At 40.3% G+C, this 12879-nt stretch overlaps 1 protein-coding gene across 1 annotated transcript; it reads right to left on the bottom strand.

Annotated features, from left to right (window-relative positions):
* Positions 1-11773: 11773 nt before the first annotated feature.
* Positions 11774-12724, bottom strand: LOC105809955 (olfactory receptor 1440-like). Its single transcript, XM_012643863.1, has one exon. The coding sequence runs from the start codon at positions 12722-12724 to the stop codon at positions 11774-11776; it is 951 nt and encodes a 316-aa protein (XP_012499317.1).
* Positions 12725-12879: the final 155 nt, after the last annotated feature.

Raw genomic sequence — 12879 nt, 5'->3', positions numbered from 1 at the left:
TGTGAAATGAAGAGAAAGAGGAAAGGAGACAGATTGGGCCTCTTGTACCCTTTATTTCATAATATCCTCATAGCAGCCCTCAAAGGAAACCATTCTTTAATTCATTTTCAGATGAGAAAATGGAATTTTGGAGGAGTAGCTTGCCAAACGTCGCATGAAGAGTTCGTGGCAATGCTGGAATTTGAAGTAAGGTCTTCCAGCATCCAAATGTTCAGTCCTCGACACCCCACTGCTTTCATAAAGGCATGAAAAATGGATGGCAATGGAAAAAAAATCCCTTGATAGGCCTCATCTTTCAAAAGATCTTTGTGTAGGGAGTTTAAAAGAAAAATAATCCTTTGCTTTTTGACTAGGACCAAATTTCCCTCATGTACGTGTTTTGTTTTTGATTTATCAAATATCCAACTTGAAAAGACAAAGTCTATTTGTGTGTCTTGGGGAAGGACATGCAAGGAACAGAAGGAAGTGGGCATTGTGTAGACCCACAGGACACCGCAGCTTCTTTCAAGGATTTGTGAAAGATGGTGGCCACACCCTGTTTAAGTTGGCAGCTCTTCAACTTGCATCCAGATGAGAAAAATCTGCTGCAGTTTCCCTTCTCCACCCAAAACCCCACCAGCTTCTCTTCTGCCAGGGCCGGAGTCTCCCACTGTGAAGTGAAACTAATTATACCCCCCTCCTTGAATTCCCAGCTCTTGGCACCATGCCTACATTCTTGGGGTCTCTCTAAGGCTTGATGTTGGGGAAAGGATTGTGATGACCAATGCAATAGTTTGTAATTAAATCTTTTCAGAAATTAGTAAAAACCCACAAAAACCCAAACGAACCTCAGATTTTTTACTCCTTATTGCAGAGTGAAGGGTGTAAGGATAACATACTAGAAGATCGTGGTGTTTTACAATTCCTGCCTCCCTCTTTCAGAAAGGATTCTTTTTTCTTTTACATCACTTGAAACATTTTCCATAGAATAAATGAGTCGTCCTTTCATGCCACCGCCAACCATAGGCAAATTTTTTTGGTCAGACAATTTTAAGCTGATAGTTCATAATTTGCCTTTTGACTCTCTCCAATTCAATCCTTCCTCAACCTGCAGATGGACCTCCCTAAAGCACAGATCCAATCCAATGCCTTGAGCAAGGCATTCCTTGCCCAAGAGTATTGGTTAGTTTGTTGTTTGCCGATGGCCTGATAACATCGAAATTCCTGATTCTTACCTTCAGGTCCCTCCCTGCTCAGTGACGCTTAGTGAATGTGGGATGGAACCCAGAGGGAAAAATGTGAACAAAGGGCCACTAAATATGGCAAGAAGGAAAAATGGTGTGGTCTTCCCAGTATAGTTGCAATAGAATGGCGGGGGTGGAATCATCAACCTTAGACAGGGTATCTGGAGTGGGGGGCACAGGGGATCTGAGTAAGGCCAGGTACTGAAGAAAGTGACATGCCAGTTTAGCAGTGAAGGAAGAGAAGGGAATGGAAGAGTAGGCACCGCAGCTGGCGATGTCCAGTGAGAGAATTCTTGAGACTGGGGAAACTGGGACAGGTGTTGAGACTGAAGCAAAGGCCACAGAGGGGGACACTCTGAGGCAGTGGTTCTCAGCCTTGGCTGCTCACCAGGTCACACCCAGTCGTCGGTAGGGCCACATTTTAAGCCTGTGCCTCGAATCACGTTAGGACAGGTCTGCATGAGAACACGGACACAAGCTGTAACAGGAACAAGGAACCCGGAATCAGGATGAGAGAGGCTGAAAGGGGGAAGCAGTGGCACAGTGGACAAAGTTATAGGATTTTATACTTTGGCTTAAAGCTGATCATGTCTGTTTTTGTAAATAGCTGTTTTAGCTCATTGAAAATAATGTAAAATTTCATTTATTTATTTTACTGGATCCAGGGTAAATGGGAGAAGATGTTCTCTGAAATTTGTACTCAGTCTTGGAATAGATCTATAACCCAGCATGGTAAAACCTAGAAAATATTTGCCCAGCCACATCTGTAAAGCGCCTGTGGCCTTCCACACATAGTGCCTGTTGTGTGTTCTTTGAAGAGATTCTGATCCTTTGATCCTGCTTGGAGTGATGGAAAAGAGATGAGCCTCTTCTGGGAAGCCCCAATGCTGTGGTATCCCCCACTGAGAGAGCCCAGCCTAAGCCTTTCTTTAAAAAGCCTCTGAGACCAGGAGCATGGGCAAGCATGGAGCCCTTGGGAGTCAGGCACCCAATTGACTCTTGTGTGTGGCAACACCAAGTTGTTCCTTAAAATAGACCTGAAAGTGACCCAGAACTGATGTGACTTGGGAAAAGTACAACCACCCTGAACTTGCTTGATTTTAAAAGTGGCATTTTGTTGGCAGGGCTCAATTTTGAGAAGAGGCAGCTATGGTTGGAAGCAGGCAGTTAGGTTGATGAATGTTCATTGCAGAGGGCTGCCCAGCTGGGTCCCAGATGGTGGGAAAGGGTTGTCTATGAGAAGCCATAAAAAATCCAGACAAATAGGGGACATTGCAGTCTATGTGGATGGGAGGTGAGAGAGGAAGAGAGGAGGGGGCAGCTATAGGTTATCAAGTATCTGTTTATTTTACCGAATCATTAATTAGTGCTGAAAATCTAAAATTCGTCTTGAAATTTTCTCTGCCTCATCTGGCAAAGAGAAACAAACTAACAAACAAACAGGTTCTATCTGTGCACTGCCTACATTATAGCTTTGACTGAGGTCTCAGGTTTATCACTAGTGGGTTCAGACAATCAGCCTAAAAACAACCACACCTGGCTAGGAATGTCAAGGAATGCCTTCTTACTCACCCATTTATCTCTTCTCCTTAAGACCAAATTTCAAGCTCAGTAAGGCAGAGAACATTTCTGGATTGCCTTTACTTCGTGATTGTTTCATTTTTCTGTATACTTCTCAAGTCAACATTTATTTAGCCCTCTACGTTTAATGGCACTGTGCAGGGATGGTGGCAACAGGAAGATAAATGAGATGTCTCAAGGTTGATGCCCCTCTAAGTTTCCAGGCTGCACGCTGCCCTGACTTATATGCCTCCACCAACATCAAACCCTACGCCACCCCAGTCACACGATTTGGCACTCCTATTTCAGACCACATCACAATGAGAAATTGCTTAATTCTGAAATCTCAAACTCAAAAATTTCCCCTTACTCAAACTTCCTGTTTTTCTACTCTGCAACTCCCAGAGAATCTATTCTTGATTTTCATGCCTTCTTGTTTCTCAGACTCTCGCACGCCTAAACCCATCATCCTGGCCTAAGTGATTCCTACCTCCATCCTTCACCATTTTCTTTTTTTCCAGTGACTTCCATAAGCTTAGTCAGGCTGCTGATGGGCTTAGCTATTTAAATGTGGCCTCTCATCCCGTAAGGAAATTTACGGCACAAAATCTTTCTGAGACTCTTGCTGATGCTCTATCATATTCCTTGCAGCGACCACAAGATAACCTTCCTTGACACCCTCAACTGAATATGACTTCTTCTTCTGAGCTCTCATAGCTTGTACTTGTTATTCCCTCAGCTTGTACTTGCTGAAGATGACCTAGCAAAAGAGCAGTAGACGAGGGCCAGGCATGCATGTACACCAGCATCACCCAAGGACACGGAATGTTAATACCCTCTCTCATCGTCTTCTTTTTTCTAAATAGTTGACACTCCAGATGAGATTATTCCTATAAATATCTTGGCGTGCGTGTCTGAGAGAGGCTGAATACATCCACCTCTGTTCTGTCTCCAGAAGTTCTCTTTGTCTTGAGGGTTCACGACCTCTTAATCAGTCCCTTTTATCTTTCAATCAATATAAGAAAAATTTGACTATAAGAAAAATTCCTCCTTAAACTAAGCAACAAGCTCTTTCCAATTAACTTCCACCTATTACTTCTCATCTGCAAAGAAAATGGTGAGGTCTGGTGATAGGAATCACTTAGGCCAGGATGATGGGTTTAAGACATTAAAGCATCCTCCCTCCCTACTTCACAAGATGCAGGAAGGGACAACATTCTTCTTGAAGAGTGGGTGGAACTAAGCAACCTCAATATCCTTTCTTACCCTCTTCCACAGGAAGACCACAGGCAGAGAGCACATCTAAGCTGTGCTGAACTTATGACCTATGGAACTATGAGATAACACAGATCTGTTCTTTTAAGCTACTAAATTTGTATTAATTCATTATGCACCAGTGGAAAACTAATAACCTTCATTGCACATTTTAGTATATTTCTCTGTAAAACTAGTGACTCCAAACTTTGAAGCCGATAACCTAAAGAAGCTATTATTTTTAAAAAGTCCCTTTTGCAAGTGTGAGCTGTGCTTCTCCTCCCTCACCCATAACATGTGGGGCTCATAGCCAAGCTGTCATGGAGACCAAGTGTTCATGGATAATAAACTTTAAAGAGTTACACACATGAAAGTATTATCACTATCACTAGTCACACCTCCACTTTTGTCTGTGTTAATGTTTCTGTTACTGCAGAATCTTGGAATGGGTCTCCCTCTGCTGGTTAAGGAAAGTCCAACGGGATTTCACATTTTGGTGTCTCATTTTGTAGCAGATACACCGGCCATATATACGACTTTGTTCTATTTTACATGCCATTTCATACTCATTGGGTAATTTGGTTCTCTTCATAGTCACGTAATATATTCCTGACAATGCATATAACTCAAACTGGTGCAAGTCAAGCCATATTTTAAAGGTATAAAGAGAAATGGCTATTTCAGGTAAACCTGTGGGGAATCTCTTCATTTCTGCTTTTAACCAAAGGGGCTGCCCCTTTCTTCTCCTTCCTTCCTCGTTTGTCTCTGTTCTTCTGCCCCAAGAACAGGGAGTTACCCAGTAGATGTCTTGTTGACAAATGATATATTTGGAACATGTCCCACAGCACGGCAGGTGGGAGAATTGCTGGAATCCTGGCAGTATCGGCCAATCAAGGCTCTACCAGAGCTTGAGGTCTGAGAGGGCACAGGGCTATGCAAGGGTCATACAAAGACATGGGGTTTGGGTAGTTTACTAATTTTCTTAGTTTAAGGGTTTCCTCTTCTGTTGGTACAGGAAAGAGCAGTTTATTTTGTTTATGGTGATTTACTCAGGAACAGGAACAGGTTAGATTTGACTTGATTTTTAAAATTTTCTTAGGAACTTTACTTCCATGGCTTGCTTCCTTTTTCCAAATCTCCAAGCAATATCCACGTTAGAAATGGTGTCTTCCCAAGAACGTCACATTTGGTGGTCCTGTGTGTTTCCAAACCTCTTTCTTTCTTTTTATTTAAAAAAAAAAACTGCTATATTGAGGTATACTTCACATACTATAAAATTCATCCACTTAAAGTGTACAGTTCAGTGGCTTTTAGTTTTGCAACCATTGCCACAATCTAATTTTAGAACATTCCCTCAAAAGATGCCCCATACCCATTAACAGTCACTCTCCGTTCCTCTCCACCCTCCCACCCACAGGCAACCACTAATCTACCCTCTATCTCTGCAGATCTGTCTGTGCTGGAGATTTCATTAAAATGGAATCATACCATATATGGTCCTTTGTGACTGGCTCTTTCGCTGAGCTTGATGTTTTCCAGGTTCATTCATGTGGTAGCATGTGTCAGTGCTCCAATCCTACCTATGGCCAGATAATATCCCACTATATGGATATACCAAGTCTCTTCCTGTGGATTCATCATTTTCTGGTGTTCTAAGTCTCCAATCTCTGACCTATTTTCAATATTTCCCCCTTTGGGGAGGGTGTATCTGTTTCCAGGGAAGAGTTAATCTGTTTCCCCAAATCTAGTCACAGCTGCCTTATCCTCTTTAAGGATAATTCCGATACCTGAAGGTTTTGCAAGTCTATTTACATGGCCTGTTTTTTTCCTTGCTGGTTCTCAGTTATATGGGCTTGACTCTGTATGTTTGTATGTTTTTTTCTGCTATGAACTGCTTTGTTTGTTTTTTTCCTGGAACATAATCTGTGGGAATTCTTACTTATATATGCTGAGGGTATGGCCTTCTGGGCTTTCTGTGCAGGTCACCTTCCAGATCACCCGGGAGTGCCCTGAGCTTGGTCTTCTGACCCATCACCATCCACACAGTCCACACAGCAGAAACTCTGGGTCTCTAGACTCAGCAAGACTCCCCAAGGTGAAAGGTGAAAGCCATTTTTGGCACTTTTTACTTCCCTGGTTTTCTGGTTTCGCTTCATTTGGGGACTTAGCTTATTCCTCATTTTTATTAAGTGGAAATACATATTAAGATGATTTCATTTCTAATCCAGAATTTCAATTGTTTTAGATAGGAGGGTCTTCTAGATATATATAATTCACCATACTACCAGATGCATAAATCCTTAGTAAACTTTATTCTCGTATCTTTTTAACCATATTTTCAATTCCCTTTATGCTTTTTTAAAACATATCAGAAGCATCTATTTCATATTTTCATTGAGATAGTTGCTACTCTTGAAGTATTTATGGATTTGACATTGCCATGCCTTCTTAGTTTTCACTGATAAGGTCTGGTTTCCTTGTGTACTTTGAGATTTGTGTAACCTGATTTTCTTTAGAAGGTTATTTGAAATAATTGTTTGAGTCTGGCTTTAAGATTCTCTCTTGAGACTCTTTAGAGAGGGTTTGCATTTGCTTCTGATTGGTACTTGAGGACACTTCCACCTTGGGATTTCTTTAAAATAAATTATCAGCTAAAGATTCCTTGAACTGCACAGGTAGTATGAATTCATACCACAAACCTCCATCAGGACATATGGTTACAAATTCACAGTTTATGTGCTGTTGGATTTGGTTTCCTAAGATTTTGTCGAGGATTTTGAGATATTGGTCTGTAGTTTTCTTTTTTTGTTGTGTCCTTTCCTGGCTTTGATATCAAGGTGATATTGGCTTTGTAGAATGAGTTGGGGAGGACACCATCCTTCTCAATGTTGTGGAATAATTTCTGCAGTATAGGTATGGGTTCTTCTTTGTAAGTTTGGTAAAATTCAGGTGTGAACTCATCTGGTCCTGGACTTTCTTTTGTTGGAAGATTTTTAATTGCTATCAAATTGGTCTGTTCAGCAATTCTATTTCTTCCTGATTGAGTCTAGGGAGATAGTGTGTTTCTAAGAATTTGTCCATCTCCTCCACATTTTGTAGTTTTAGGGCATATAGATTTTTATAGTATTCAAAGATAATGTTTTGTATTTCCGTGATATCTGTAGTGACCTTTCCTTTTTCATTTCTAATTGAGCTTATTAGAGTCCTTTTCTTTCTAGTTCTTGTCAATCTAGCAAGAGGGCTGTCAATTTTGTTTATCTTTTCAAAAAACCAACTTTTGGTTTTATTAATCTTCTGTGTAGTTCTTTTATTCTCGATTTCATTTAGTTCTGCTCTGATCCTAGTTATTTCCTTCCTTCTGCTAGGTTTAGGATTGATTTGCTCTTCCTTTTCCAGTTCCTTGAGATGGTTTATTAGTTTGTTGATTTGTTAACTTTCTGTCTTTTGAATGTGAGTATTTAATGCTATTAGTGGAATTCACCACATGAATAGAAACAAGAACAAAGAACATATGATTCTCTAAATAGATGCAGAAAAAGCATTTAACAAAATCCAGCACACTTTTATGATAAAAACTCTTAACAAAATAGGCATAGACAGGACATACCTTAAAATTATTAAGGCCATATACGATAAACCCACAGCCAATATCATACTGAATGGGTAAAAACTGAAAGCATTCCCACTTAGATCTGGAACCAGACAGGGTTGCTCACTATCTCCACTTCTATTCAACATAGTGCTAGAAGTCCTTGCCAGAGCAATCAGACAAGAGAGGGTAGTTATGTGTGTCCAAATGGGGTCAGAAGAGGTCAAACTCTCACTCTTTCCTGATGATATGGTATTACATCTAGAAAATCTCAAGGATGCAATCAAGAGACTCCTGGAATTGATAAATGAATTCAGTAAAGTCTCAGGATACAAAATCAATGCACACAAATCAGTGGCATTCATATACGCCAATAACAGTCAAGCCAAAAATCAAATCAAAGACACAAGACCTTTCACAATAGCATTAAAGAAAATTAAATATTTAGAAATATATTTAACAAAGGAGTCGAGAGACCTATAAAGGTAAAACTGTGAAACACTGAGAAAAGAGATTGTAGAAGATGTAAATGCATAGAAAACCCTACCATGTTCATGGATTGGCAGAATCAGTATGGTTAAAATATCCATACTACCTAAAGTAATCTAAAGAATTGATGCAATGCCTATCAAAGTACCATCATCATTCTTTACAGATCTAGAAAAAATAGTTCTATGCTTCATATGGAACCAGAGAAGACCTTGTATAGCCAAAGCAATATTAAGGCATCAGTCTACCAGACTTCAAGCTTTACTACAAGGATATAGTAACCAAATTAGCATGGTACTGGCACAAGAACAGAGATACAGAGCTTTGTAGCAGGACTGAGAACCCAGATATAAAACCGTCCTTATATTGTCATCTAATCTTTGACAAAGCAGACAAAAATATACATTTGGAGATACCTCAAAGAGCTAAAAATAGAAATACCATTTGATTCAGCAATAACACTATTAGGCATCTACCCAAAAGAGCAAAAGACATTCTATAATAAAGACATCTGCACCCGAATGTTCATGACAGCACAATTCACTATTGCAAGGATGTGGAAAAAACCCAAGTGTCCGTCAATTCATGAGTGGATTATTAAAATTTGGTATATGTATACAATGGAATATTACTCAATTATAAGAAATGATGGTGACCTAGCACCTCTTATATTTTCCTGGATAGAGCTTGAGCCCATTATCTGAAGTGAGGTATCACAAGATCGGACGAATGGGCTCCACATGTACTCACCATCAAATTGGCACTGACTGATCATCACTATGGTGCTCGCACGGTAGTAATACTCTCCAGGGATTAGGGGGTTGGGGGGTAAATGCACAACTAATGGATGCGGTGAGCATTGTAGAGGGGAAGGGCATGCCTCTAATCCTTGCTTGGGTGAGGCAAAGACATAAAATGTAAACAAAATGTTTGTACCCTCATAATATCCTGAAATAAAAATATATATATACATTTGGGAAAAGAATCCCTATTCAATAAATGGTGCTGGGAAAACTGGATAACCACATGCAGAAGATTGAAACTGGATCCCCACCTTTCACCTCTCGCAAAAATCAACTCACAATGGATAACAGACTTAAACCTAAGGCGTGAAACCTTAAGAATTCTAGAAGAATATGTTGGGAAAACTCTTATAGATATTGGCCTAGGGAAAGAATTTATGAAGAAGACCCCCAAAGCAATCACGAAGCCTCAAAAATAAATAAATGGGACCTAATTAAATTTGAAAGCTTCTGCACAGCCAAGGAAACTATCATTAGAGCAAATAGACAACCTACAGAATGGGAGAAAATATTTGCATGCTACACAACATCTGATAAAGGGCTGATAACAAGAATCTATATAGAACTTAAGAAAATTAACAAGAAAAAATCAACCCCATCAAAAAGTGGGCAAAGGACATGAACTGAAACTTTTCAGAAGAATAATGGTCAGAAAACATATAAAAAAGTGCTAACATCTCTAATCATTAGGGAAATGCAAATCAAAACCACAATGAGATATCATGTCACTCCAGTGAGAATGGCTTTTATCACAAAGTCCCAAATCAACAAATGTTGGTATGGATGTGGAGAGATAGGAACACTCTTACACCATTGGTGGGATTGCAAATCAGTATAACCCCTGTGGAAAGTAATTTGGAGATATCTCAAAGAGCTAAAAATAGAAATACCATTTGATCCAGCAATCCCACTACTAGGCATCTACACAAAGGATAAAAAGACATTCTATAATAAAGACAACTGCACTCAAATGTTTATGGCAGCACAATTCATAACTGCAAAGATGTGCAAACAACCCAAGTGTCCATCAATGCATGAGTGGATTAATAAAATGTGGTATATGTATACCATGGAATACTACTCAACTACAAAAAACGATGGTGATCTAGCACCTCTTATATTATCCTAGATAGAGATGGAGCCCATCCACTCGAAGTGAGGTATCGCAAGAATGGAAAAACAAGCACCACATGTACTCGCCATCAAATTGGTACTAACTGATCAACAGTAAGGTGGTGTCATGGAAAAGTAATATTCACTGGGTGCCGGTCAGGTGGGAGTGGGGTGGTGGGGGTGGGTAAACTCACAACTAATGGATGCAGAGGGCACTGTATGGGGGAAGGGCATGCTTGTAGCCCTGGCTTGGGCGAGGCAAAGGCATTATATGTAACCAAAATGTTTGTACCCCCATAATATTCTGAAATAAAGAAAAAAAATTTCACAGTTTACTTTTCTCCATACCCAGCATGAAGTCTGAGAGAATCAAAGATTTCTTTTTTTATGAAACAAAATTGTTTTCCTTAATTTCCTCTCACAATGAGGTATAGTCCATCGAACTCTCGTGTGTGTCTGGTTCTCCTATCAGAGTCTCAGGCAGCTCCAGGCTTTGTCTCCCTTTCCCCAAGTCCCCCGTGTTTGTCAAAACACAGGTCTAGTATCACCAGAATTTGCTGGAGTCTCCCAAAGAGAAAGACATCTTCAGAGTTGGCTTTACTCTCAGGATTCCTGATTTTACGTTATTTTTGAATTCTGGAGATTTCCTTTCTTTTCTTGCCTGCCCAGAAATGTATGTTAAAATATTCTTTAAAAATATTTCATTCAACATCTTTAGTTGTTTTGCAGCAGTGGGTACATTTATGCCACCTAGTCTGCCATGTTAACAGAAATGTTGCTGGGCACGGTAGTTCACGCCTGTAATCCCAGCATTTTGGGAGGCTGAGGCAGGATGATGGCTTGAGATCAGGGGTTGGAGAACAGCCTAGGAAATATAGTGCTACCCCATCTCTACAACAAATTAAAAAATTGGCTCAGCATTGTGGCGCATGCCTGTGGTTTTAGCTACTTGGGAGGCTGAGGCAGGAGGATCATTTGAGCTCAGGAGTTTGAGGCTGCATTGAGCTATGATTGTGCCACTCAGCAGAGTGAGACCCTGTCTCAAAAAACAAACAAACAAACAAAAAAATCCAGAAATGTAACTTTTTCAGTATATTTTACAGTCCAAATGTTCACTTTTTTCCTTTATATTTTAGCTCTCCAAGGCAGGACAGTACCATAGCAATCCTCATGTTCATTCACGTACAAACTGATGTTTGGTTCTAAAAATAAAATCCTGGAAAAAAAATCCTAGACCAAATTCCCTATGGCATATTTCCTCAGCAGAGAAGTTAGGTAAGTGCCTAAAGTTATACTTCTCTCCAAATCCCCATCTCAATCAACTGGAATTTGCCTGGGCACCCCATGGGTTGAATCCTGGGACACAGTAGTCGTTATACTGCTTGCGATGTTGTGTACGAAAAAGAACTTGTGCTTAGTCCCATTCTCTCTGTCCTGCAGTGTGAAATTCTGAAATAACATGTAAGTGTCAAACACCAAAGAACTGAAGGTTGCTGCTTCATAAAAATTGTCATATTAACTGCTTTGTGAGGTCATTGCTGGTGTAGGAGAGGAGAGTCAACTGTCAAAACTGAAAGAAGTCTCAGAATTTTCACAGCACTGAGCCAGTCCTGGATTTAGATGGGTTGACTCACTTGCAGTCCTGCCAGAGCATCAGTGAGGGTAAATAATGTTAAGTGCATTTCCCTTGCATTGTCTAGAACCTTCTGGTCAGCAGGGTCTCGATCCTACCAGACCTATAATTAACAGTGGCAATGGGAAAACACTCTCTTCTTCTTATACCTCTTAAGGGAGTCTTTGATTTCCTTGTTCCTCAGACTATAAATCAAAGGATTCAACGTGGGAATCACCACTGTATAGAAGACTGATGCCATTTTGTCATAGCCCAGTGAATTATCAGAGCTGGGATGCATATAGACAAAGAGTCCTGATCCAAAAAAGAAGGTCACTGCTGTGAGGTGAGATGCACAGGTGTTGAAGGCCTTGGACCTGCTTTCAACTGAGCTGATCTTCAGGATGGTGGCAACGATATGACCATAAGATATCATGATAACCAAGACAGACGTGAGTCCAAAGATCACTGCTATTACAAACTTTATGACTTGTAGGAAAAAGGTTTCAGAGCAGGATAGGACTAATAATTGAGGCAGGTCGCAGAAGAAGTGGTTGATAACATTTGGTCCACAGAAGTTGAGCTGAAGTAAAGCACACAATTGGATTAGTGAACCAAAGATACCCGTTATATAGGCTCCAACCACCATGTGCCCACAGAGGGTGGGGGACATGATGGCCGTGTAGAGCAGAGGGTTACAGATGGCAGCGTATCTATCATAAGCCATGGCTGCCAGAAGACAGCACTCAGTCAGACCCAGGCTAGAGAAGAAGAAGTATTGCATGGTGCACCCCATAAAGGAGATGGATTTAGGCTTCTGGAAGAAGTCTGAGAGCATTTTAGGGGTTGTGGAGGCGACATAGCAAAAATCTAAGAAGGATAAGTTGCTAAGGAAGAAGTACATGGGTGTATGTAGGCAGGAGTCCCCCCTAATCAGGATAATGAGGCCCAGATTCCAGGCCACTGTCAAGAGGTAAGTCCCCAAGAATACTGCAAAGAGAACAATCTTGAGCTTGGGGAAATCTGAGAATCCCAAAAGGATGAATTTGGTGACTATTGTAATATTCCTTCCACCAGCCATTATCTTGAAGTTTCTTAAATCTGTAAAGAAAGACCTTTGGGTTAATAATTGACTATTTTAACATCATCAAACTTCCTTGTTTTGAATATAGTATCATGCTTTTGAACAAAAAATTATCCATAATTATGGCAACTTTAACAATATAAAAATAATAA

The sequence above is a fragment of the Propithecus coquereli genome, unplaced genomic scaffold (genome assembly GCF_000956105.1).
Source record: "Propithecus coquereli isolate 6110/MARCELLA unplaced genomic scaffold, Pcoq_1.0 Scaffold202, whole genome shotgun sequence".
In the NCBI taxonomy this organism is placed as follows: domain Eukaryota; kingdom Metazoa; phylum Chordata; class Mammalia; order Primates; family Indriidae; genus Propithecus; species Propithecus coquereli.
This window is presented reverse-complemented; position numbering and strand designations above follow the sequence as displayed.

Coding starts and splice junctions, on each gene's coding strand:
- LOC105809955 (XM_012643863.1), bottom strand. CDS start 12,724: ATGGCTGGTGGAAGGAATATTACAATAGTCACCAAATTCATCCTTTTG.